Source organism: Meriones unguiculatus, chromosome 12 (genome assembly GCF_030254825.1).
Source record: "Meriones unguiculatus strain TT.TT164.6M chromosome 12, Bangor_MerUng_6.1, whole genome shotgun sequence".
Taxonomy (NCBI): Eukaryota; Metazoa; Chordata; class Mammalia; order Rodentia; family Muridae; genus Meriones; species Meriones unguiculatus.
The window spans coordinates 69,826,494-69,852,950 of NC_083360.1; the positions used below are offsets into that span (position 1 = coordinate 69,826,494).

Genomic DNA, 26,457 nt, shown 5'->3' on the forward strand with positions numbered 1-26,457 from the left:
AAGAAAGAAAGAAAGAAAGAAAGAAAGAAAGAAAGAAAGGAAGGAAGGAAGAAAGAGAAAGAGAGAAAGAGAGAAAGAAAGAAAAAGAAAGAGGCACATAATGGCTTTGTCCCAGGGTGGCCATTGTTTTGGTGATCTTGAAGTAAATTTAAATATTGAAAATTGAAGAATGACCCCTAAATTCCCGTGAATGCCACATACCCTCGTATTTAGTCATGGTTCTCTAGAGTTGCAAAACTTATGGAATAGATCTTCTTCTCTCTGTAGATATACATATTCAAATAAATTTGGAAGTACTTACAAGCTGCCATCCAGGTGATTCAACAATGGCTATGTGTGACAGGAAAAGCCAATAATCCTGAATTTGCTCAGTCTCAAAGGGCTGGGTTTCTCAGGGGCTCTTCTGTCTAAACTGGAATCTGGAAAAAGCAGGCTCCAGCCCCAGTGAAGGCAAGGATGTGCTAACAGGGAGAGGACCAGCAGGCAAAGAGCAATACCTTTTCTTCCATGGCCTTATATAGACCTCTATCAGAAGGGGTGCCCCAGGTGGGAAGATGTGTCTTCCTGAGCAGGTTCTGGATTCAAGGCAGGTGTCTATTGGCCTCAAAGACCAGAAGTGTATTCAGGCACTTCAAACAAGGTGTGACCTGTCCAGCACCATGTCTGCCTTCCTGCCCCCCAGTGCTTCCCTCCATGAAGACAATGGGCTGATCCTCTGAACTCCAAACTTGTCATATGGACTTAGCTGGCATTGGTAACTCAAATGCTGCCACAACTCCAGGGAAAAGTTTAAAAGTTGGGGATAAAATTGTTTCTGTTTCAGTGGAGAACGCTGTTTTGAGCAATGCCTCAATATTTGTATTTTTGTAGTACCTGAGCTCAACCTCATAAGAGCAACCCCAATTCCATGACAGAGTTGTCCTCACACTCACAGAGGGTGGGTTAAGTATTCCCAATGCAAAACTGTAGGTCTTTAGATCATATGGGAAAGTTTTACAATCTCCAAGTTTTTTGTTTTGTTATTTATTTATTTATACATTTATTATTTTATTATAAAAACACCAGCATCTGGTTGGAGTTGACAGGGTTGTGGGTAGGAAAGATACTGTGCTAGGGAAGGCACTGTTTGTGGAGCTTCAGTTTCCAGTGCTGGATGAAGCTTGAGTATGGACTCTCTCATGCTGCTTGAGGTAAGCCATTCTGGAAAAGTTCTTGTTGCACTTGGCACAGGGGTAGTTCCGTTCCCCACTGTGCTTTCTTTGGTGTCTGCGTAGGTCCGAAGAACGGAAGAATTTCCATGGGCATCCAGGCTGATTGCACACATAGGGCTTCTCCCCAGTGTGCTTCCTCCTGTGGTCTACGAGGTGGTGAAACTTTGTGTAAGTTTTCCCACAGCCCTGGTACAGACAAGAGTAGATCTTCAAACTGTCAGCTTTCATCTGGGTCGCATGGCTCTGGGTATGGAGGTCTGACTCTGTCTGTGGCAGTTGTTTCTGGACCGAAGGGGAAGCTGAAAAGCTTTCCAGAGGTTGCCTTTGGGCCAAAAGGGAACTCGAAGGATGTTGGGATCCACCCACATAGGGACTTTGGCTACTAAGTGACATCATCTGAGGTTCTAGGCTTTCTTCAACATTGGCTGGTCCCTTCTGACCTGGGTGGACCTTCTGGTGGACAGAGGTCTTCATCTGACTCCAGTAGAAAGGCTGTTCACAAGGGGAAGTTGTCTGGGGATGCCAAGGCGACAGGTTCTCTACTGCACTGGGGTTTGCCCACTTGCTCCCTTGAAGAGCTGGGCTCAAACCAGTGCTTGGCATCATCAGATGGTCACAGGGTGCCTGACCACCATTTAGCCTTGTCATCTGGGTATTTTCATGGACATTCTGGCCACCTCTGTCACCTGATGCCTGGTACCCACAGAGAGTGTACTCACCACCCTGGGTCTGACCTCTGCAGACATTCTGACCAGTGGAAGATGTCATCAGACCAGAGTGGTCTACCTGGTTACAGGTGTCTGTCATCTGAGGCTCAAATAAAGCCTGGTGCCCATTGGGGACTATCATCTGATCGCCATAGAACAACTCATCAGCCACTAAGCTCCTCTGCTCATCCCCGAAATGAGCCTGGTCAGAAAAAAAGGTAATGACTCCACTGGGTTGAAAGTCCTGGTTACAGCTGGGTGCTGTCATCTGACTTTCACAGAGAACCTGCCCTCCATTCCTGGTTTTCACCTGACTGCAGGAGGTGTGGTCACCATTGACTACCATCTTCAGATCACCACTGAAGTTCTGGTCACATGCCCAGGCAATTAGATGATCCTTATTTGGGCTCTGGTCAGCAGGCCTTCCACAGAGAGCCACCTGGCTGTCACCAAGGGTAATCCTCTGACTCTCACTCTGGGCTGTATTGAAGGTCACCAGGGTGTTGTTGGCACTCAGGGTCTTCATCCAGCAGCCTTCCTCATGGACGGTGTTCTGGGTGTCCAGTACTGCTGTTCTCTGGGCATTTGGGAGGCATATGTCAGGGGTGTCCTCCAGCTCCATCAGCTGAGCGCCTGCTGGCCATTGTGACTGGTCAGCACACAGGACATGCTGGTTCACAGAAACAGTCTCACTTGACTCTACGCAGTGGAATCCAATGGCTGTTCCAGGGTGGGCTCTGGAGTTCTGGGTGGAGGCTGTCTCAGGCATGCTACAATATGCAGATGTCAGCACTGTTTGGTTCCTGGTAGGCATCTTCTGGCTCTGAGCTGAAACAAGCTGGCTGTACTGCACAGGGGACATCTGGGGAGTGCAGTGGCCTGGCTGAGAAGCATCTGGGCTTCTCTCCTGCTCCTTATAATCTCTACACAAGGCCTGGATGAGCTCATCAAATTCCTCAACTGTTGGGGGAAAGGAGGACATCTTGCTGAATACATTTTTAGCTGGGAGACCATAAGGTCCTTGAGAGTAGACCTCACACAGAGGAGGCCGACTTAAGCCAGGGGCATGACACAAACACACTGAGAAGGTGAGATGGAGCTGGGGGCCAGGGCTTCAGACCTTCTGGGGCTCTGACAAAGGTGGGACAGGAGAAACAACCTTAGCTGCAGAGTTCCGGGGTCTCCCCTCACAAACCTTGGCCAGAAGTGGGAAGGGCTTCAGGGTCTATGGTTTCCTTGCCTTACCCTGCAGTGTGCTGAGCTCCACACCTAGAGTATTTGCCTAAGTTTTTCTTACCAGGCTCTTAGACTTCAGAGATTGCTTCTCTTTATGTATTCTCTTAGGATCTATATGCATCCTGTATGCTTATAATTTACTTAATAGCTCTCATCCACTTACAAGGGTATATTCATCTCTTAGGCAATGGTAAATACAATAGATTTTTTGGGTGGAGTGGCTGTACATGAATAGGGACAGGAGTAGTAGAGATCACATGATGAAGATGAGATGGTGCAAGAGAATCAAGGAAGAATCAGAGAGACTAAGCATTTGTCAGGTGGTATTCTGGAAACCTAGTGCAGTGGAGACTAACTGAAACTTAGGAGGGAAATCCTAGGGAGGATCCCTAATAAGGGTGGGTACATAGTCTGGACTGGCCATTTCTTGTAGCCAGGCAACTCTCCCAGTAGCAGAAATGGATTCTATTCCCTTGAGTTGTTTGCTTGAGGGCTTCTCATGGAGATCCCAAACAACCGAGACTAATGCTAGGAGAGAGCTTTTCCCAGTGCAAGCTGACAGGAAGGCCCCAATGTCAAGGACAACATTCACAAAGCCCATTGAGGTCCAGTGGAGAGGCCCAGCTGGTCAACAGGATATATTATATGAGATGATTCTAATTTTAATTGAAGACACACACATACACACACACACACAGAGAGAGAGAGAGAGAGAGAGAGAGAGAGAGAGAGAGAACAAGAGAGAGAAGAAATCGTTGTTTGGCACAGCTTAAGGGAATTTAGAAAAAAATGTTAATAGATAGGAGTACCAGAAAAAAAATATCTAAAATATATCTTCTTGTGTAATTGTCAAGGTATCTTTGCATAGGTATTCTTGATTAAATCACTGGTGTTCCATCAACATCCAGCTCTTCTGTCTCAATGGAACCTGGGGAACCAGCTCCCAACCTGAAGATTTCTAAGATGTCACAGGATAACTCTGTTTTACAGATGATTCTTACTACTTCAACCTGGACTCAGAGTCATTGAATACTTCTGCCTCCGACTCCTTATTTTTTTTTAACACTTTATAGTTTAAGTTTAAGATTGTTAATCAATGCTTTAAAAAAATATATACTTAGGGGTCAAGGGGAGGCAGGGCAAGATGGCGGCACCGGGAGGACTCTCATTCTGAGCAGCAGCATAGCAGGATCAGCACAGTGACCAGCAATCAAAACTCCAGGTCATAAAACACAGGCGATTGTGTTTCCCAGGTGAAAGGATACACCATGTTGAGGGATTCAATCAGCTTTTAACCCACCCAGCTAAACCTAGGAAGAGATCCCTGTTCCGCCAGACGCTTTGCCACCAGCCCCAGCCCAGAGCCACATGCCAGTGTCTCTGGTCACGGTCCCAGACTGAACCATGCACACCACACTATCAGAGACTGGAATTTTCAGTCAAGAGATAGCCCCACAGTGCAGGAAATGATTGGGACTGACCTTAGGTCACCCAGACATCCCCTGGAAAAGACTCGGTGTCCACGGGCGCAGAGCCTGGGACCCAGGCTCCAGCACAGAGCCCTGCCTGCATGCCTGATTCGCCACCTCAGATAGAACTGTGGGCCCCAGGGCACCAGAGATTGAGTTTCACTGTCGGGTGCAAACCCACAAGGAGGGAATCAGCTGGTCTGATCTCAGAGCACTCAGCCTATAATACCACCACCCTGAAAAGGTCTCGGGAAAAATTACCCAGTTTAGGCAGACCTCCAGGCTCCCAAAGGCCGGAAGGGCAGACACAGGTAGTTTCTGTGCACCAGCTAGCTGGCAGAGACTGAGTGGTGCACCCCAGGGCACAAAAGAGACTGGGAGTTCCTGTCTCCAGAGAATCCACAGGGAAGGAAGGAAACCGTACTGACTTAAATCACCCAGTCCTTCCCTGGAAAAAGTCTCACAGACCATTGGGGCCGAGCCGCCATCACTGAGCTGTGCTCCAGACACAAGCACAAACACTTGCTGTGCACCAGATATCCAACTGTGTCACAGCAGCTGATCATTAAATTTACAGCAAGAAACCCAGAAATAGGGCAGCTATCTTCAGGACTTCCCTGGGTGAGAGGAGAACCCTCTCAACTAATAAAGACCACAGTTACCACTCAGGTCTCTATCCCTGAGGTGAGCAGCAGCAACTTCTGAAAACACGCCAGCCATCCAGGGACTATACCCAAAAATCTGAGAAGACTTCCTTCAAGAAAAACCAGTGTTCTGCCAAGGGGATTCTCTCCACCACAGGATCCCCAGGAACCACCAGAAAATAACCCCAAACACCTAAGATAGCACAATGGGTAGAGGCCAGTGTAAAAGCTCAAGCAACAAAAGATAGAGCAAAATGGCATCTCCAGAACCCAGTTACCCAGGGGCAAGTAGCCCTGGACACCCCACATAACTGAAATCCAAGAAGATGACCTAACAACTATGCTCATGAAGATGATAGCAGGAAACAAATAAGATACGTAAAGACATAGAGGAAGATCAACTCAAACAGAATATTGCCATCCATAAAGAAAAAGAGGAAGTTGCAGCCAGTTTGTGGGCTTTAGAAAGGAAATGCTTAAAGCACTAAATGAAATAAAAGAAATAGAGGTTGGTTCAATCAAACAGCTGAAAGAAGTGATGGAAAAACAGGAAAATACAGTCAGACAGGTGAAGGAAATCAACAAAATGGCTCAAGATCTGAAGATAGAATTGGAAAAATTAAAGAAAACACAAATAAAGGAAATTGCAGAGAGAAAGAACTTAGGGAAGAAAACAGGAACTACAGAGGTTAGCATAACCAATAAGCTACAAGAAATGGAAGAAAGAATCTCAGGTGTGGAAGATACAATGGAAGAAATCGATGTATCTGTCAAAGAAAATGTTAAATCCAAAAAATTCTTGACACAGACCCGTCCAAGAAATCCAAGACAATATGAAAAGACAAACCTAAGAATAATAGGTAAAGAGGAAAAAGAAGACTCCCTTCTCCAAGGCCCAGAAAATATTTTCAACAAAGTCATTGAAGAAAATTTTTCCAACTTAAAGGAGAGGCCAATAAAAATACATGAGGCCTATAAAACACCCAACAAATTTGACCAGAAAAGAAAATCCTCCCGCCACATAATAATCAAAACAGTAAGTATACAGAACAACAACAACAACAACAAAATACTAAAAGCTGCAAGGAAAAAAGGCCAAGTAACATATAATGGCAAACCCATTAGAATCACACCTGAATTTTAAACAGAGACTATGAAAGCCAAAAGGGCCTGGACAGATATCATGCAGACCCTAAGAAAACACAAATATCAGCCCAGGCTACTATAACCAGCAAAACTCTCAGTCCTCATAGACAGAGAAAACAAGATATTCAATGACAAAAACAAATTTCAACAATACCTACACACAAATCCAGCATTACAGAAGACATTGGAAGGGAAAATACAACCCAAGAAAATTAGCTTCTTTCAAGAAAACACAGGAAATAATTAACCCTACTACAGTAAAACAAAAAGCAACCAAGCACACAACCTGATGACCACAGCCAACATCAAAATCAAAGGATCTAACAGCCACTGGTCATTAATCTCTCTCAACATCAATGGACTCAACTCTCCAGTAAAAACAGATTAACAGAATGGATACTTAAACAAAACCCAGCAATCTGTTGCATACAAGAAACACACCTAAGGCACAAAGATAGGCATTACCTGAGGGTAAAGTGTTGGAAAACGACTTTCCAAGCAAATGGACCCAAGAAGCAAGCAGGAGTAGCCATTCTAATATCTGACAAAATAGACTTTCAACCAAAATTAATCAAAAGAGATGGGGAAGGACACTTCATACTCATCAAGGGAAAATTCCTCCAGGAGACATCACAATCCTGAACATCTATGCCCCAAATACAAGAACACCCACATTTGTTAAAGAAACATTGATAAAATTTAAACCATATATAGATCCCCACACATTAATAGTGGGAGACTTCAACACCCCACTCTCAACAAAGGACAGGTCAACAAAACAGAAATTAAACAAAGAAACAATGTCTCTAACAGAGGTTATGAATCAAATGGACTTAACAGACATTTACAGAACTTTACACCCAAACACAAAAGAAATTACCTTGTTCTCAGCACCTCATGGAACCTTCTCCAAAATAGACCACATAGTTGGTCACAAAGCAAGCCTCAAGAGATATAAGAATATTGAAATAATCCCTTGTATCCTGTCTGATCACCATGGAATAAAGCTGGACCTCAACAACAACAGAAATAGCAAAAAGCCTACACACACATGGAAACTGAACAAAACTTGTTACTAAATGACAGCTGGGTCAGGGAAGAAATAAAGAAAGAAATTAAAGTCTTTCTAAAAATCAATGAAACTGAAGACACAACATACCCAAACTTGTGGGACACAATGAAAGCAGTGCTAAGAGGAAAGTTCATAGCACTAAGTGCCTTCAAGAAGAAATTCGAGACAGCTAATTCAAGCAACTTAATAGCTCACTTAAAAAAACCCTAGAAAAAGAAGAAGCAGACATACCAAAAAGGAGTAGACGGCTGGAAATAATCAAACTCAGGGCTGTAATCAATCAATTAGAAAGAAAACAATTCAAAGAATCAATGAAACCAAGAGCTGGTTCTTTGAGAAAATCAACAAGATAGACAAACCCTTATCCAAGCTAACTAAAAGGCAGAGAGACACCACCCAAATCAACAAAATCAGAAATGAAAAGGGGGACATAACAACAGATACTGAGGAAATCCAAACAATCATCAGGACTTACTTCAAAAAGTCTATATGCCACAAAATTTGAAAATCTAAATGAAATGGACAATTTTCTTGATCCATTTGACTTACCAAAGCTGTATCAGGACCAGGTAAATCAACTAAATAGTCCTATATCCCCCAAAGAAATAGAAGCGGTCATCAAAAGTCTCCCGTCCAAAAAAAGCCCAGGACCAGATAGCTTCAGCACAGAATTCTACCAGACCTTCAAAGAAGAGCTAACTCCAATTCTCTTCAAACTATTCAACAAAATAGAAACAGAAGGAAGATTACCAAACTCATTCTATGAAGCCACAGTCACCTTGGTACCTAAACCTCACAAAGACTCAACTAAGAAAGAGAATTTCAGGCCAATCTCCCTTATGAACATTGATGCAAAAATACTTAACAAAATACTTGCAAACTGAATACAAGAACACATCAAAGATATTATCCACTATGACCAAGTAGGCTTCATCCCAGGTAGGCAGGGATGGTTCAATATACGGAAATCCATCAATGTGATTCACCATATTACAAACTGAAAGAAAAAAAACCACATGATAATCTCCCTAGATGCTGAAATAGCATTTGACAAAATCCAACATCCATTCATGTTTAAAGCATTGGAGAGATCAGGGATACAAGGCACATATCTAAACATAGTAAAGGCGATATACACCAAGCCTAAAGCCAACATCAAACTGAATGGAGAGAAACTTAAAGCAATCCCACTGAAATCAGGGACAAGACAAGGCTGCCCACTCTCTCCATATCTCTTCAACATAGTTCTGGAAGTCCTTGCTAGAGCAATAAGACAGTTGAAGGAGATCAAGGGGATACAAATTGGAAAGGAAGAAGTCAAATTATCACTATTTGCAGATGATATGATAGTATACATGAGTGACCCAAAAAATTCTAACAGGGAACTCCTACAGCTGATAAACACCTTCAGCAAAGTGGCAGGATACAAAATTAACTCAAAAAAATCAGTAGCCCTCCTGTATACAAAAGACAAAAGGGCTGAAAAAGAAATTGGGGAAACAACACCCTTCACAATAGCCACAAATGACATAAAGTACCTTGGTGTAACCCTAACCAAGGAAGTGAAAGACTTGTATGAAAAAAATTTCAAGTCTCTGAAGAAAGAATTAGTAGAAGATATGAGAAGATGGAAAGATCTCCCATGCTCATGGCTTGGCAGGATTAACATAGTAAAAATGGCCATCTTACCAAAAGCAATCTACAGATTTAATGCAATTCCCATCAAATTGCCAACACAATTCTTTACAGACCTGGAAAGAAAAATTCTCAACTTTGTATGGAATAACAAGAAACCCAGAATTGCTAAAGCAATCCTCTACAATAAAAGATCTTCTGGAGGTATCTCCATCCCTGATCTTAAGTTGTACTATAGAGCAACAGTTATAAAAACTGCATGGTACTGGCATAGAAACAGAATGGTAGATCAATGGAACCGAACAGAAGACCCAGAAATAAACCCACACACTTATGGACACTGGATCTTTGACAAAGATGCCAAAACCATACAATAGAAAAAAAGATTGCATCTTCAACAAATGGTGCTGGTCCAACTGGATGTCTACATGTAGAAAAATGAAAATAGATCCATACTTATCACCCTGCACAAAACTGAAGTCAAGTGGATCAAAGACCTCAGCATAAAACCAGACACATTAAATTGGCTAGAAAAAAAAGTGGGGAATACCCTAGAACTCATTGGTACATGAGAAAACTTCCTGAACAGAACACCAACAGTACAGGCTCTAAGAGCAACAATCAATAAATGGGACCTCATGAAACTGAAAAGCTTCTGTAAAGCAAAGGACTACATCATCAAAACAAAGTGACTGCTTACAGATTGATTGGGAAAGAATCTTCACCAACCCTTTATCTGACAGAGGACTCTATCCAGTATATATAAATAACTAATGAAGCTGAAAAGCAGCAAACCAAGTAATCCACTTAAAAAATGGGGAACAGAGCTAAACAGAGAACTCTCTGTAGAGGAATATCGAATGGCAGAGAAGCACTTAAAGAAATGCTCAACCTCATTAGCCATTAGGGAAATGCAAATCAAAACAACCCTGAGATTTCACCTTACACCCATGAGAATGGCCAAGATAAAAAACTCAAGTGACAACACATGCTGGAGAGGTTGTGGAGAAAGGGGAACCCTTCTCCACTGCTGGTGGGAATGTAATCTTGTACAACCACTCTGGAAATCAATCTGGCGCTTTCTCAGACAACCAGGAATAGCGCTTCCTCAGGATCCAGCCATACCACTCCTGGGCATATATCCAAAAGAGGCTCAAGTACACAAAAAGGACATTTGCTCAACCATGTTTGTAGCAGCCTTATTTGTAATAGCCAGAAGCTGGAAACAACCCAGATGCCCCTCAACTGAAGAATGGATGCAGAAATTGTGATACATCTACACAATGGAGTATTACTCAGCAATGAAAAATAAGGAAATCATGAAATTTGCAGGTAAATGGTGGGACCTGGAAAGGATCATCCTGAGTGAGTTGTCCCAGAAACAAAAAGACACACAGGGTATATACTCACTCATATAAACATACAACATAGGATAAATCCGCTAAAATCTGTACATCTAAACAGACAAAGCAAAAGAGAGGACCCTAACTAAAACGGTCGGTCCCCATCCTGAAAGGCAAAGAGGATGGACATCAGAAGAAGAAAACAGGAAACAACCTAGGAACCTGCCACAGAGGGCCTCTGAAAGCCTCTGCCCTGCAGACTATCAAAGCAGATGCTGAGACTTATGGCCAACTGTTGGGCAGAGTGAATGGAATTTTATATAAGAAGTGGGAAATAGCAAGAGCTGGAGAGGACAGGAACTCCACAAGGAGAGTAACAGAACAAGAAAATTTGAACACAGAGAACTTCCCAGAGACTCATACTTCAATCAAGGACTATTCATGGAGATAACCTAGAACCCCTGCACAGATGTAGCCCATGGCAGTTCAGTGTCCAAGTGGGTTACATAGTAATGGGAAGAGGGACTGCCTCTGACATAAACAGATTGTCCTGCTCTTTGATCGCCTCCCCCTGAGTGGGGAGCAGCCTTACAAGACCACAGAAGATGACAATGCAGCCACTTCTGATGAGAACTGATAGACTAAGATCAGAAAGAAAGAGAGGAGGTCCTCCCCTATCAGTGGACTTGGGGAGGGGCATGCATACTGCAAGAGGATGGAGGGTGGGATCGGGAGGGGAGGAGGGAGGGGGTTATGGGGGATACAAAATGAATAAAATGTAATTAATAAAAGTTAAATAAAAAATTTAAAAAATATATACCTAAAAATAATAAGATAATTTATAAGGTGATTTAATCACCCAGCAAAAGAGCCATGGATTTTTGAGGGCATTTTCATAAGACTAAGCAGGAGAAAAATGCACTTTGATCATGCCATCAGTACCAGCATAGTAGCTGGCACTGTTTACCACTATCTCCCTTGATGAGAGACTTGCAGCTGCAGCAGGAGAAAAGTTTTCGGGCACAGATATTCACTACGGATCCCAATATTAAGACTAAGGGTTTTGCTCTAAGGAGCTGAGTCCCAGGAAGCAATTTCGAGATTCAATCAACTCTCGGCCCAAACAGAATCCAGATCCTTGCCCAGTGTTCCAGCCATGCAGGGATATTCTGAGAAAATAGTGCCATATATTTGAAATCCTTCCCCAACAAAGAATCTTTGACTTCACCATGGAAGGACTCTCTTGGAGTCACACATGTTACCAATGACCCTGGAGGAACAGGTCCCAGTCTATGCCAGGTGCTGACAGAAGCTGCCCATCAACAGTATAAGAAGCAGTCCTTACAGATGCAGAACTATACAAAGTCACCTTCTAAGCCATTGTTCTATAAATGTTTTTACCAACACCACTCCAATCTTTCCCTAGGGTGAACTAACACTGTGGTAGTCCTTGGTGACCTGGGATTGTGTGGTCCTTTTTCTCCTTTCATGGGAGTTCTAGGGCTCTCAGGACTAGGTGTTTAAGCATCCCAAGGACTTGAGACCAGATGTAGGTACATACACGCCCTGCCTCCTGCTTCAAGCTTCTACCCACCCACACTAACAAAAAAGATTATCATAAACAAATTATGTGTTTTAGATTGTTCTGTGCCAACCATATAAAAAAATCCCATACAAATCATAAAAAAAGTCTTCGTCTTGAACATTTTATACCTATAACATGGTATCAATTGATTTTGTTTCATTACATGAATTTAAAGCTTCAAATTTCAGGAATGACCCATAAATTCCTATGAATGCAACATGCCCTTGTATTGGTGAGGGTTCGCTAGAGTGACAAAACTCATGAAATGGATCTTCCTTTCTCTAAATATAAATATATATACATATATATGAAGGAAAATTTTGGAAGTACTTACAGGCTGCCATTGAGATGATTCAACACTGGCTATGTGTAAATTGAAAATCCAATAATTTTGAAGTTGCTCAGTCCCAAATGGCTGGGTTTCTCAGCTACTCTTCTGTCTAAATTGGAATCTGGAAAAATCAGGCTCCAGTGCCAGTGAAGGCAAGGATGTGCTAACAGGGAGAGAACCAGCAGGCAAAAAGCAAACCCTTCCTTCTTCCATGGCCTTATATAGGCCTCTATCAGAAGGCGTGCCCCAGGTGGGAAGGTGTGTCTTTCTGAGTCAGGTCTGGATTAAAGGCAGGTGTAGGCCTCCAACCTAAGTTGTGATCCAGATGGAAGATGTATCTGGATTAAAGGTGGGTATCTACTTGCCTCAAATCCCGGTAGTTGATTTACTCCAAACAAAGCAGAGAAATCTTTCAGAGGTGAGACACCAAAAGTAGTCATCAGAACTCCAGTCCCAATAAAAAGAAAAGTGGTTTGAGCTCTTTAAACCATTAAAGGAAAAGTACAAAACAGTGTGTCATATTTGAATTTCAGAAGATATCTATCAGATGCATGCATAGTTCACCTTGCCCAAGTATGCTTCTAAGTGATCTCTCTCTCTCTCTTTCATTACCTCTTGTATTAGTCATCATTCCTTAGAGGAACAGAACTTATACAGTGATTGTCTCTATATATGTAGAAAGGGGATTTATTATAATGGCTCACAGGTTGCCTATGGGCTCCAGGACTAAGATTCTGGTAGCTGTTCACTCTATGCAGCTGAATGGTTCAGCTGGTCTTGTTTATACACTTAAATCCCAAATTTAAGGATTTAAATTTGGGATTTAAATTGACATAACTTGGTTGTTATGTCAGTGAACCCAGACATTTCCTAGTGAATGGAAGGACAAGCTAGGAGAGAGAGAGAGAGAGAGAGAGAGAGAGAGAGAGAGAGAGAGAGAACGAACTTCTTTCTTCCTTTCTCTTCTATAGGCTGCCAAGAGAAGGTGAAGCCCAAATTAAAGTTGGATCTTTATACCTCCAAGGAACAGGTTTATGGGTATTCCTTCAGTCCTCAAAGACCTATATTGGGAGGATTAGAATTGGGTCTTCCCACTTCCCATGATTTAATTAAGAAAACATGCCTCATGGGTATGCACAGCCTTTTCAGTTTTAGGTAATTCAAGGCATAGTCAAGTTGTACAACCAAGGATAGTCATCACACCTCCAGTTTGTTGACTGATATTTTATGAGAATCACTCCTATAGAAATCTGTATCTGTTCACATTTTATCTAACTTATGTATCCATTTGAGCATGGTGAGGCAAATTGTAGACTTTCTTGCCCTACATGAAGGTAGAACAGCCAGCACTCTGTGGGCAGATCCCATTGGGCCTTCCCACCCTCTCTACATTTCCCTCCTTCTTCCCCCATCCCTAATCCCCTTGCATATCACGAGTCTGTTGCCTGCCCCTCTCCCGCTGCAAGAAGCTGCCTATTTCTAGCTACAAATTGTAAATAGTAACAAAGGCACAGTTTTAGTAAATGTTTTGTTTATTAGCAGAATGTAATAAACGGATCTCTCTATATGCACAGAAAGGGGATTTATTACAATGAATCACAGAGTATAAAACAGCTTACAACAATGGTTGGCTGTCAAGGTAGAGACCAGGATTCTAGTAGTTCAGTCTGAGAGGCAGAAAGGCCCAGCTGGTATTAAGCATACACTGGAATCCCAAAGAAATAGGCTCTAATGTGAGGTAATTATTGAAATTTCTATAGAGAGTAAAAACAAGCCAGGAAGGCAAGCAAGCAAGCAAGTGAGCAAGCAAGAGAATGAGAGAGAGAGAGAGAGAGAGAGAGAGAGAGAGAGAGTTGAGTAGAACACATGGAAACATTCTGGGCAAACATACAAGTAACTACAAAAGTGACTCCATTTATAGAAAGTCATTTAGGAGTGGATAGTTATGAAGACATCATTATTCTCAGAATATCTGTACTATTACCTTTATAATCTTTAAGTATCAAGAGAATAACTAGACCATTTGAGCATTAAATATGCCAATGCATGTAATTTGGGACATAATTACTTCTGATTGACACTAGTTAAACATTATATTATAAATTCACAAAAAAACTACCCATTTTTTTATAAGAAGGAATCCTGTTTTTTTTCATTTTTATTTTTTTTAATATTAGTTACAGTTTGTTAATTTTGTATCCCTGCTGTATCCCACTCCCTATTTCCCTCCCAATCCTACCCTCCCTCCCTCCCTCATCTCCTCCTTGCCCTTTTTCAAGTCCACTGATAGGGGAGAACCTCCTCCCCTTTCATCTGATACTGGTTGATCAGGTATCTTCAGGACTAGCTGCAAATCCTCCTCTGTGGCCTATCAGGGCTGCTCCTTCCTCCAGGGATGGGGGAGGTCAAAGAGCCCGCCATCAAGTTCATGTCTGAAATAGTCCCTGTTCCTCTTATTATGGTACCTACTTGTATACTGAGCTACCAAGGGCTACATCTGAGCAGGGGGTTCTAGGTTACATCCATACATGGTCCTTATTTGGAGAAACAGTCTCATAAAAGACCCCTGTGCCCAGATATATTTGGTCCTTGTGGAGCTCCTGTCCTCTCCAGGTCATATTAACTCCCCCCCCTTTATTTTTAATGATTCCTTGCACTCTGCCGAAAGTTTGGTTATGAGTCTTAATATATGCTTTAATACACTGGTAGGTAGAGTCTCAGGGGCCGTCTGTGGTAGGCTCCTGTCCTAGAAATGATCATCCTGCGAGCTATCCCAAAGCAGAAAGACACACATGGTATATACTCACTTATATAGACCTATAAGATAGGATAAACATACTGAAATCTATACACCTAAGGAAGATAAACAAGAAAGAGGACCCAGGGTATGATGATCAATCCTCACTTAGAAAGACAAATAGGATGGACATTGAATGTAGGAGCAAACAACTAACAGGACAGGAATCCTGTTTTTTAAATGATTAGGATTCACAGAGTAGGTCTTTGAATAACTGAAGAGAACTGAATGTACTGAGAATTTTTTAGAGAGAGAAGAATGAAAGATCAGTAACTCATGTTTGCTTAGGATACAGTAAGAAGGATAATTGAATCAAGCACTTGGAGCAAAGAAAACAAGCAATTATTTCTTATTCTTCATTCTATCATTGGGCTCTTTTCTTGGATATTAGAAGATTGGAATAGTCTATTGTTTGATGAGAAGTGGGTCCTTGGTCACATTAAGAAGTCTGCAAAACCTCTCCTGCTGCTCTGCTGTTCGTCCTGTGTGTCTCAGTTAGTTTCTATCACTGTGAAGGGACCACCATGACCAAGCAATTCTTATCAAGGAAACATTTAATTGGGGATGGCTTACTGTTCAGAACTTTAGTTCATTAAGATCATGGTGGGAACTACAGAGCATGCAGACAGACAGACAGTCCTGGAAGGCTTGTCTTTCTACATCTGGATTGGTAGGCAGCAGGAAGAGAGAGTGACCCTGGGCTTAGCTTGAGCATCTGAAATTTCAAAGTCCAAAGCAAAAATATACTTCCTCCAACAAGGCCAAGCTTACTCCAACTAGGCCAGACCGCCTAATAGTGCCACACCCTATAAGTCTATGGAGACCATTTACATTCAAAACAGCACAATACTAGTACATTGATCTGCTGTCATTGCATTGGGAACCTTGTCTTGATTATGGTTACTACCCCTACTGCCCAATTCTAATGGGGACACACATTCTGCTTGCATCATATATACAGCATATGGAGGAAGGGATTGCTATCTATCTCTCTCAAAGGTTTCTGTGTTGCCATGGCTGTCTGGAACTCATTCTGTACAGCAGGCTGACCTTCAACTCAGAGATCCACCTTCCTCTGCTTCTTGAGTGCTAAGATTAAAGTTATGCACTACCCCTGTCCAGCAGTATATTATCTTTTAATATCCATGACTTCAGTGGCCCCAGATAATCACCTAAGTTTCTAGTATCAAGCATAAGTTTCCTCCTGTTGTGTGGGCCTTAAGTCTAATTAGACAGCCGCTGATAACCATTAACATGTGAGTGCCACTTAACTGCTCCTTTACAGATACCTCGTCTTGCAGGCCATCGCCATGGTTTACTGAAATCACAGCTGAATGTGATTATTAATTGCTTTCCTACTTTGGCATCTTAAATAGTACTTTCCAGTCCCATAAAAACTAGACTATAGGCAGGAGGCTTTCACACTGCATCCAGTTCAAATCATTTGAGGTCTATGTTCTAAGTGCATAGTGTCTTCAGCAGCAGGAACTTACTTTTCATTAAGGACATTAGACATTGCCTATACGGTTTTGGGAGTTACTTGGATTACCCTAAACAGCAACTCAGAGAGGGTTTTGTTAATGTGTTGTTCTTATGGCATTTAGGCTGACAATGTATCCTGCTCTTTCCCTTTTTAATAATTAATATTCTACTATTTGGACAAATTTTTACTTGAGGTATCTTTGAAGTTAGGTAGCATTTTCCCCTGTTATTGAATGTATCTTTTATATACCCCTTACAATTCCAGCAAGAAATAAGATGCTTAAATATTTGTCTTAAAATATAACATAGTCAGTAAGTAAAGTTGAATGAGTTTACAGATAAAATACATTTTATCACACAACAGGATTTATAATAATATGTTGTTACATTGATTTTAGAACATAATTTTATTGTGCAGCTTTTACTTTTTCTCCAGTATGCTCACAGAGAAAAATAAATCAAGGAAATAGAACTATCAAGGGGTAAAAACAGAAGGAGCTAGAAGTATAAGATAAAGGAAGGGGCCTGATTTCATCATTTGTTGTCTCTGGGATTGAGGGAATATTAATTTGAGTACCCCGTTGTTGTAAAAGGTTCCTTCTCCATACATTTATGAGTACATCAGCGACATAAGGTTTCAACTTCCCTGTTTGCCCTTCTGGTTTCACACATTTAATCCACCATACACTTTCTCTTACTGGAGATAATTTACCGATTCCTAGAAACTGTGTATAAACCTTCTGAAGTGGCCATTTTGGATTCAAAGACTTTTGGGAGAGGATATTGAAGTCAGGTCCTGTATTTAAACACCATTGGTTTGTACTATTAATTTGGGTCTCTGATCATTAGGCACTGTTTTCCAGAACACACATTTTCTGGTTCACCCAAATGTGCCTGTTCTTTCTAAGGGAGTGGCTTTGCCCTTGATGTAGGAACACAGTAACAGCTGAGCAATTCTATCCACTGCATTAATTTCTATCTCCTGTTTTACATACTCCATGATTTTAATTTCTTCCTTGCAGTCCCCATCCACAACACCTACATGTACAATAAATCCTTGAGAAGTTAATCCACTTCTTCCCAAGATCATCTCTACTGTCTCTGAAGGCAAAGGTCCATAAACACCTGTGCTTAGTTTATAACATTCAACTCTTGGGGATAGGATAAAGAAGTTTATATGTATCCAGATCCAAAGCTGTGCTTCCTTCAGTGGTGTGTATCAAATCTGAAATCCTTAGTTTTGATTTTCCTGCCTGCCCATTATTTCCTGGCTGCACAATGGAAGACTGCTCATATTGTTGGCTGAGAGGTCTGGAGCTGACAGACCCCTCCATTGGTTTCCCGATGGCAAGAGGTTACCTTGTATGACCCTCTTGGAAGGGCAATCCCTAGACCAATGCTTTCCCTGGCCACAGCTGCTTTGAATCCCCGGGAGCCTTTGCATTCCCTTGTAGCCAGAATTTGCTTGTTTCCTTCTATGAGTAAACAGACCACCTGCCTCAGCATTAACACACCTCCTGTTTTGTGTTCTAGAGACTTTAACCTTACAGTTTCTTTGTAAATGGCCATATTCACCACAGTTATCGCAAAGGGTATTTTGATAACTGGGACCTCTAGCTATAGCTTGTCCTATGATGTTCACATGATGCTCCTGAGAGCCAATATCAGTTGTCTCTCTTATCCATTCATCTATTGGAACTCCTCTTGCTTTGAATGGTCTAAATGCTGTCTTACATTCAGTATTTGCATTCTCATGCAGCAAGATTGGTATCACTGCTTGTCTGGTGTCAGTCTGGTACACCTTTATTTACCACTGAACCCAATCTCTGTAAGAAGTTGTTGAAGACTTCTCCAGGGCCTTGAATTACTTTCATGAATAAGGTGGTTGTTTTACCAGGGTCCTCAACCATATCCTGCACTGTTAATGCAGCAACATGACATTATTCAATGACTACATCATCAGATCAAATTTGTTCTCATAAATCAGCATAACATCCTTCACCAAGCAATAAAAAAGAAAAGGGATACACAAAGAGAAATTGAGGGAGAATTCAGTGCAATGAGACCAGAAAAAAAATTAGTAGTGATGCTTTTCAGTTTTGGAAAGAAATAAAAACCATATCAGGTAAAAGTGACACAGATAAAAATAAAATATGAAAATGACTGGGACAAAGCAGAACTAACAGTGGAAATAAAATAAAAGTCAGAACATAAAAAATAAAGATTGAGGAAGAGGGAGAGAAAGAAAGACACAGGTGTGAAATGGCCTATTTTCTTTTTCTTATAGGACCTTTTTGGCTATCTAAACATGTTTTGTTTTGTTTTTTGTTGTTGTTGTTGTTGTTTTCCTGGTGTAGAAGACTCATACCAAATAATCCAATCGTAACATTTCTACTGAATTTTGAGTTGATTTTGATACAACTGATCACGGATCAGCCTAGGTTAACATTTTGGAGATTATCAGGTGCAAGTCAGCAGAAAACAAAATGCAGAGAGAAGAGTGGATGAGAGAATTTGTTCTGAACAGTTCAGCTGCAAAGGATTTATCACACTACGTTAAAAAGCAAATCAATGAGGGTGAAATTGACAAGAGCTTTGTTTTAAACACTTCAGGACATTCTGGTCTTGTGCAAAGGAAAACTGACACACCTGCTAAAATATTTAAAAAATAATTATTGTGTAAAAATCTTAGAAGCAGACAGGCAGTAGAGAATATGATCCCTCGTCCTCTTATTTTACAGGGATACATGTTGAATTGAACATAGCTGGAGTGGTTGCTTTCCCACAGAGAAATCCCTTGCTCTCTGAATATTCTACCTCTTATAAAGCAGCCCCATGAGCATACTTACGTAGAGAGAAAACAGAAGCTCTCTAGTTAGGAGCAGAAATGGTATAGCTTTGATGAAGGATGCTGGAAGGACTTTGGTGCCTTCTCATTCTTCCACTAACCTCATCCATCTAGGCAAGCAAGTCTTATTGAGCTTCCCTAAGGAGATGGAGGGTGAGTATTTGGTGTCACTGAAAGTCATCTCTCCTCTGTTAGCTTGTGTGGTCACTCTTTACACTGAATGGTGGGTCTTAAGATACAAATTTTACTCTGTGTCAGGCTCCTGACTTGTTCCCTCTTTTCTCCTTCTTCTGATGTCCAGCCTTTTTGCCTTTCTGGACAGGAATTGAGCATTTTAGCCAGAGTCCTCCCTCTTGATTAGTTTCTTTAGGTGTACAGATTTTTAGTAGGTTTATCCTATATTATATATCTACATGAGTGAGTATATACCGTGTGCATCTTTCTGCTTCTGGGACAGCTCACTCAGGATGATCTTTTCCAGATCCCACCATTTACCTGCAAATTTCATGATTTCCTTGTTTTTTGTTGCTGAGTAATATTCCATTGTGTAGATATACCACAATTTGTGCATATATTCCTCCACTGAGAGGCATCTGGGCTGTTTCCAGCTTTCTTTCCTGAGACTGATATTCCAACCAAGGACTATGCATGGAGATAACCTAAGACCCCTGCACAGATGTAGCCCATGGCCGTTCAGTATCCAGGTGGGTTCCATTGTAATAGGAACATGGACTGTCTATGACATGAACTCTGACATGCTCTTTAATTACCTCCCTCTGAGGGAGAAGCAGCATTACCAGGCCACAGAAGACAACACAGCCACTCCTGATGAGACCTAATTGACTAGGATCAGAAGGAAGGAAAAGAAGACCTCCCCTATCAGTGGACTTGGGGAGGGGCATGCATGCAGAGGGTGGAGGAAGGGAGGGATTGGGATGGGAGGAGGGAGAGAATCACAGGGGGATACCAATTGAATAAAGTATAATTAATAAAGAAAAAAAAGATACAAATTTTACAACCATCTCACTTTTGTGTTTTAATATTGCACAGGATAAACAAAACCTAACTATTTTTGTCAATTAATTTACTCCATGTGGCATGTGTTTATTGTATTGAAATTCTAACTCTTATCTATTTTATTTATGACTTTGATCAAGTCACTAAACTTCAGCGGGTCTCAGCTTTCTCATTGGCAAGCTACACACAACAATTCCTGCTTTACAGTGCTGTTTAGAATAGAAATAAGTTACATAAAATGCCCTTTGACAAAAATGCTCTTTCTTTTGGAAGACTGAAAAAAAATGGCTTTTTAATTATTTGTCTTGGCTAGGGAAGACTAGATAATAGGAAAAGCTTTGCTTAATGAAATTTTTAACCACATAGAACACATTAAAATGACATATCTTCATGTTTTTACTTCTTGACTTTTGTCTCTCTACAAATCATCTATTTTAAAAAGACAATATGATTTTTTAAAATTTGTAAAGCTTATGATACATGGTCATTTCTGAAGCATAGCTTCATCTCAGAGACAATGGTAATAAACTGTGTTAAGCACATTTCAGAAACAAGTCCAAATACCTCCTGTTTCCATATTAAAATTGAAGGCATTATTCCTTTTAAAAGGTTTAGTTATTTTGGTTTATGTGTAAGAGAGTTCTTTCTGCATGTACATGCATCACGTGTCCAAAGAGGCCAGAAGAGGTTGTGGAGTCCCTTGGACCTGGAGTTTTGCCATATAAAATCTGGGGAAGTAATCATGACCTCTGCAAGAGCTTTTGTACTCTCAACACCTGAGCCATTTCTCTGCCCTTCAAGCTTGTAATTCTTGTTGAAGGAAAACAAACTCCTGCTACATAGGCCAACCTGCATTTATTATGGATATTTAAGTTTTAAGTGACAGAAAGTAAGCAGTTCTCTTTTACATAGCTTACCATGTTATAGCTAGATTGCTCAATTTATTCTTTTAATGTGCATGACAAGGTCATAAAAACATCTAAATCCATCTCTTAACAGTTGCAAAACTAACCAAACTCAACTTCTAGTCACCTGAGAATTTTAAATTCCTTAGTTTATTATGCTGGGTAATTTTTTTAAATGATAATGTTACTGTCTAAATTCCAGGTTTATTCTAGCTGGCTCTTTCAAATCATGTACACATACTCTGGGCAGAGCTCAGTGTATCCTAGGTCTCAGATTTAGAGAAACGTGGCACCAAGTCTCCTGAGGTATTGTACAAAAGACTTTTATTTGAAAGATAGTGTCTCAAGAACATGTTTGACCTGAGGCATATCTGAAATGAAATAATGGTGACATGTGTCAAAACAGACTGTTTTGACACCTAAAACATTTCCCCAAATCTCCCACTGGTACTATAATGATATTTTGGTTCTGAAAAGTAGGTCCACTCTGTTGGGAAAAGGCAAAGTCATAAGATCATGGATTCTGCTTTTCCTGAGATCATAAGTCTCTTACCTTGATAGCTCAAGGTAAAATGTCTTCAAATATAGAAATAAGTGAAAAGTGTTTGTTCTTTAGATTTAGGGTAAGAACCTATGCTTTGATTTTTACACTGAGGGCAAACACAATAACAGTTAAATCGTTTATAATGTTTGTCTCTATGGAATAGCATAGTTATATTTTGGTTTGCCCTATATCATCCATGGGCATTTTGGAAGCTTGGATTTTAGAGCTGTTTTTAGAACATTATTTACCCTTGCAGAACCTAGCAAGGCTTACTTTCTCTATTTCACATCACAAATTTGAAATGAGAATTACTTCACAATGGTAAATAACATAGATATTGTGTAAAAGAGCCCAAATAAATGTCATTGTGAAAAGTTGCAAAGATGTCATTTGCCCTGGGCCACATAGAAGATAAACAAAACAAAACAAAACAAAAAACAACGAAAACAAAAACAGATGATTGTGTTTCTTAGCTCCAGTTCAAAACAATAGGCTCCTGGAAAATAAGCAGATACCTTAGGTAGGTCGATTTATCTATTCAAACAATTGGTAATTGCCTTACCACACCCCTCTCATTAGTACATAACAATGTAAACAGAGACTGTCCTTTGATGGCCAATGCTCACACCTTTTAGTCATAAACCTACCAGTTAGATTGTCTAAACTCAATAGATTAAGTAACCCTTTGTCACCAATGAAAAGAGCTTACATAGGCTTTGCTTAACACCTTCCATGTTGTAGTTAATAGGTAGTATTCTTTCTGTGATAGTTTTTGGCTAATGTGTAGTTTTGAACTTCTTGTTTACAGAAGATGAGGAAAAATAAAAATAGTAATTAGACTAAAATGAGTTTGAAAACTAGCTTAAAAATGCTCAAAACTGTCAAGTTCAGAGAAAATAACATTTTTCTATTGTTCCTGACCTTACAACAAAATTCTATCATCCCCTTGACACCTCAATAAATCAGTACTGGCTACTTTGTCAAACTGAAGTTTGACTTCAACCTTTTGGTCAAAATGTTCCCTTTAATCTTAATGGTTCCTGCCAGTGAATTTTGAGATAAATCTCATTAAACTGTCTTGGGGAAAAAAAAAGCAGCCTCATATATAGTTATCATCTAAAATTAATGAATAATGTAATATGTTTTTCAATTTAATTTTTAAAAATCTAGAAAAATTTTCATACTCAAGAAATGTTCATATTTTAGAGAGAATTGATTATCTAAGAGGGTGAGATAACAAACCATACTCTACTGTAGTTGTCAGCTAAAAGATTTACAATAGTGGGTACACCATCAGTTCTTGTTGTAGTTCTTAACTCATTTGCAAGGAAGCTACTGCCCTTCCCAGTATACTAGAATGATAGAATTTAGCAGGTGTCATTGCTTATAAGAAGAGGCTTCAACTTTTGCAAAAGTGAAACAACTACCTAATTCAAAACAATTCTAAACCCCTCTCCTCTAAATAAGATACGTGCTAGAGGATTGCAATTCTTTCAGAAAATAATCTCTTCCAGGAAATCCCTGGAGGATAGGTTTAATACATTGTTCCAGACCCTCTGTGCATTGCTTCAGCATAAGACAGCCAGGAAATTAAAAGAGTGGTATTGTGTATGGAAGACATGGTCTTTCTTTCAATACTTTTAAATGAACTCACTTTATTCTTATTCATGGAAGGAAAACACCCACACAGTTCTATGAAACCAAAGTCAAGAGAAATACCCACAAATCCAAAACAAGAATTTTTTGTGAAAAGAGTATGCTGAAAGTATTATTAACATTGAACAACTTTTGCACATTTTGAAATTTTTTTTCTTTTTTGCTAAAATAAGGTAAAGGCAGCCTCCTAACTAAAAAAACATGCTTGATATCTATTGTTTTTTCCAGAACCTGCATGTCTACTCAGAAAGAAAGGAAATCGAAGTTCTTCGGATATGAAGGGAAAAATTTCTTACAATTGGGAAAAAAAAAAGAAAAGAGAGAGCAGAATTGGAAAACCATTTTTAATGTAGCAGAGTCAACATTAGCATGTAAAAGGTTGGTATGTGGAAAAATTGGTATTTTTTTTTATTTTGTAGGCTTTTTGGGCAATACTTATCATCTTAACAATTTCCAACTCTTAGAGGTTGAGGTCTTTCCTGTGAGAGTGTGCTCTATAACTATTCACAATAATCTATGCACAAAATTGTGAGTTTTCATGTTGGTTTGTAAAAGCAAATCTAATGGGATTGCCAGCATGCCTCACAAACTGGTGAAAAAGGGTGGGACTATGACTTCGGTGGCATTAAATCAAAGCCGGACACCAACACTGTCACTGCAAAGACCTCAGGTGGTCACATCTAATGTGGAATGTAAGGTACTGAACCATATTGCTAATATTAGGTGGAAGAGAAAGTGAAAATTTGCTAAAAGTTAACCTATGAATGAATTAGCATATCTCTAGGCCTGTCCTAACAACCTTCCTGCTCTAAAATGCACACACCCATTAAGACTTGGTTTTTTTCAAGCGACATATTTATACATAATGAGTTTAAGTTCTGGGATTCCTATCCTTAGGAGAAATTGTCATTAAATTTATTTTAGTAATGAACCACAATCACATTTAAGAATAGAAACCATTCATGTTAGACTGATGCTAACCTGATTATAAATTCTTGATTGACTCTTTTAGCCAGAATGTCAGACAGTGGAAACCTCAAAGAGAAAGAAGATGTGACTTTGTTTAGCAAAGAATGAACTATATTTCCTATTAAAATGTGTTTTACTTTTTTTATTTTCTTAACTTTTTCTTTCTCTTTCTTCTCTCCTTCCTTCCTTTTCTTTTCCTTTCTTTCTTCCTCCCTTTCTTCCTCCCTTTCTTTCTTTCTTTCTTTCTTTCTTTCTTTCTTTCTTTCTTTCTTTCTTTCTTTCTTTCTTTCTTTCTTTCTTTCTTCCTTCTTTCTTATTTATTTTTCCAGACAGGGTTTCTGGGCTAAACAGCCCTGGTTGTCCTGTAACTTGCTTTGTAGACCAGGCTGGCCTTGAGCTCACAGAAATCTGCCTACCTCTGCCTCCCGAGTGCTGGGATTAAAGGTGTGTGCCACCATGCCTGGCTTTGTTTAATATTTTCAGAAGAGGTCACATTCTGGAGACGACTGTGCAGTCCATGCTAGCTCCCAACTCAATGCAGTTCTACCACCTCTACCTCCCATTTGCTGGGATTGTAGATAAAGCTACTGTTCACAAGTTAATTTTTTGAAGTTTTACATACCCATAACAAAATATATTTCTAAAGCAAAATGTTAAGGAATAACTGACTTCAGTAATAAAGTGCTGTGCTAAAGGGTAGTAGCATTAGTAAGGTTGAGAAACACTGAGCTATAAGAAATGGAGGTCTTAAGAACTAAGAAAACACCAACCATTAATTTTTGTACTCTAAAATAATTGGCTTTTCTTTTGTGGCAGGGGCTACTGAGACTGGATTTGTCTTCCTTTTCCTCACTGAGTGGTAAACATCTAACTGTGTGGTTGAATATAGTCTCTGCAGCGTCCACTACCAATAGAAGAAAACATTAAAATGGAGAAGACTGTAGGACCTATGTGTCTTGTCAATGAGAGACCAAAAGATAAGCAGCGATTGTTAACACTATGTAGAGTAGGTGCGGCATAGCAGTAAGTTCCCTGAGGGGAGAGCTACCTCGCTGCATTCTTTCCCGCCTTCCCGGTTCCTGGTACGTGACTGACTCACAATCTGCCTTCCCGCCTTCCCTGTTCTGGGTACGTGACTTAACTACGGCTTTGTTCAAACCACCCAATCAGACCCCTGTAACTATGCTTCTCGCTTCTGTAACCGCGCCTCCTGCTCCCGAGCCCTATAAAAACCCGTCACCCCAACCGAGAGGCGTGCAAGTCCTCCGATAGGCTTGGTCGCCCCGGGTACCCGTGTATCAAAATAAACCTCTTGCGGCTTGCATCCGAAGGCTGTTCTCGCTGTTCCTTGGGAAGCGGGGTCTCCCCGTCTAGATAGGCTCCTGGGAGTCTTTCATTTGGAGGCCCCAGCGAGATCTGAGACCCCCGCCCAGGGACCACCGACCCAGCCTCGGGAGGTAAGACTGCCGGCTTCTTGTTCTGTGAGTCTTGTGTATTGTTGTGTTAAACGGTCTGTCTTTGTGTGAGTTCGTTTCCAGGGGGTTCGAGTCCCCCTGTGGTCTGGACTTGGCCAGGTCATCTGTATCAGACGGAAACTAGAAGGAGCCGACGGGCTTGGACTTCTTTTCCGTGCCTCCTGGGAGACGTCTCAGGAGTGCCTGGTAGGGGAATCACTTGCTTCCCCGTCTGAAAGGTAACCCTTCTTGGGTTCCCTCCTGTCTGGAAACACGAGCTGAGTGGGACTCTTTGGGGTGACGCCCCTGAGAGAAGGCTACGTGCTTCATCTGGGAGACGGAGGAACCGGACCTCCGACACGGTCTCCATCTGAATTTTTGTTTTCGCTTTGGCGCCGATCTCGTA

The 26,457-nt window shown here is 40.7% G+C and overlaps 1 protein-coding gene across 1 annotated transcript; it reads right to left on the bottom strand.

The window, feature by feature from the left end:
- Positions 1 to 1,136: 1,136 nt before the first annotated feature.
- On the bottom strand, positions 1,137 to 2,900 carry LOC110544919 (Kruppel-like factor 18). The gene has a single exon (XM_021630697.2). The coding sequence runs from the start codon at positions 2,898 to 2,900 to the stop codon at positions 1,137 to 1,139; it is 1,764 nt and encodes a 587-aa protein (XP_021486372.2).
- Between the last annotated feature and the right edge of the window lie 23,557 nt (positions 2,901 to 26,457).

What these genes read in the sequence shown, in the direction of transcription:
- LOC110544919 (XM_021630697.2), bottom strand. Translation starts at nt 2,900, where the DNA reads ATGTCCTCCTTTCCCCCAACAGTTGAGGAATTTGATGAGCTCATCCAG.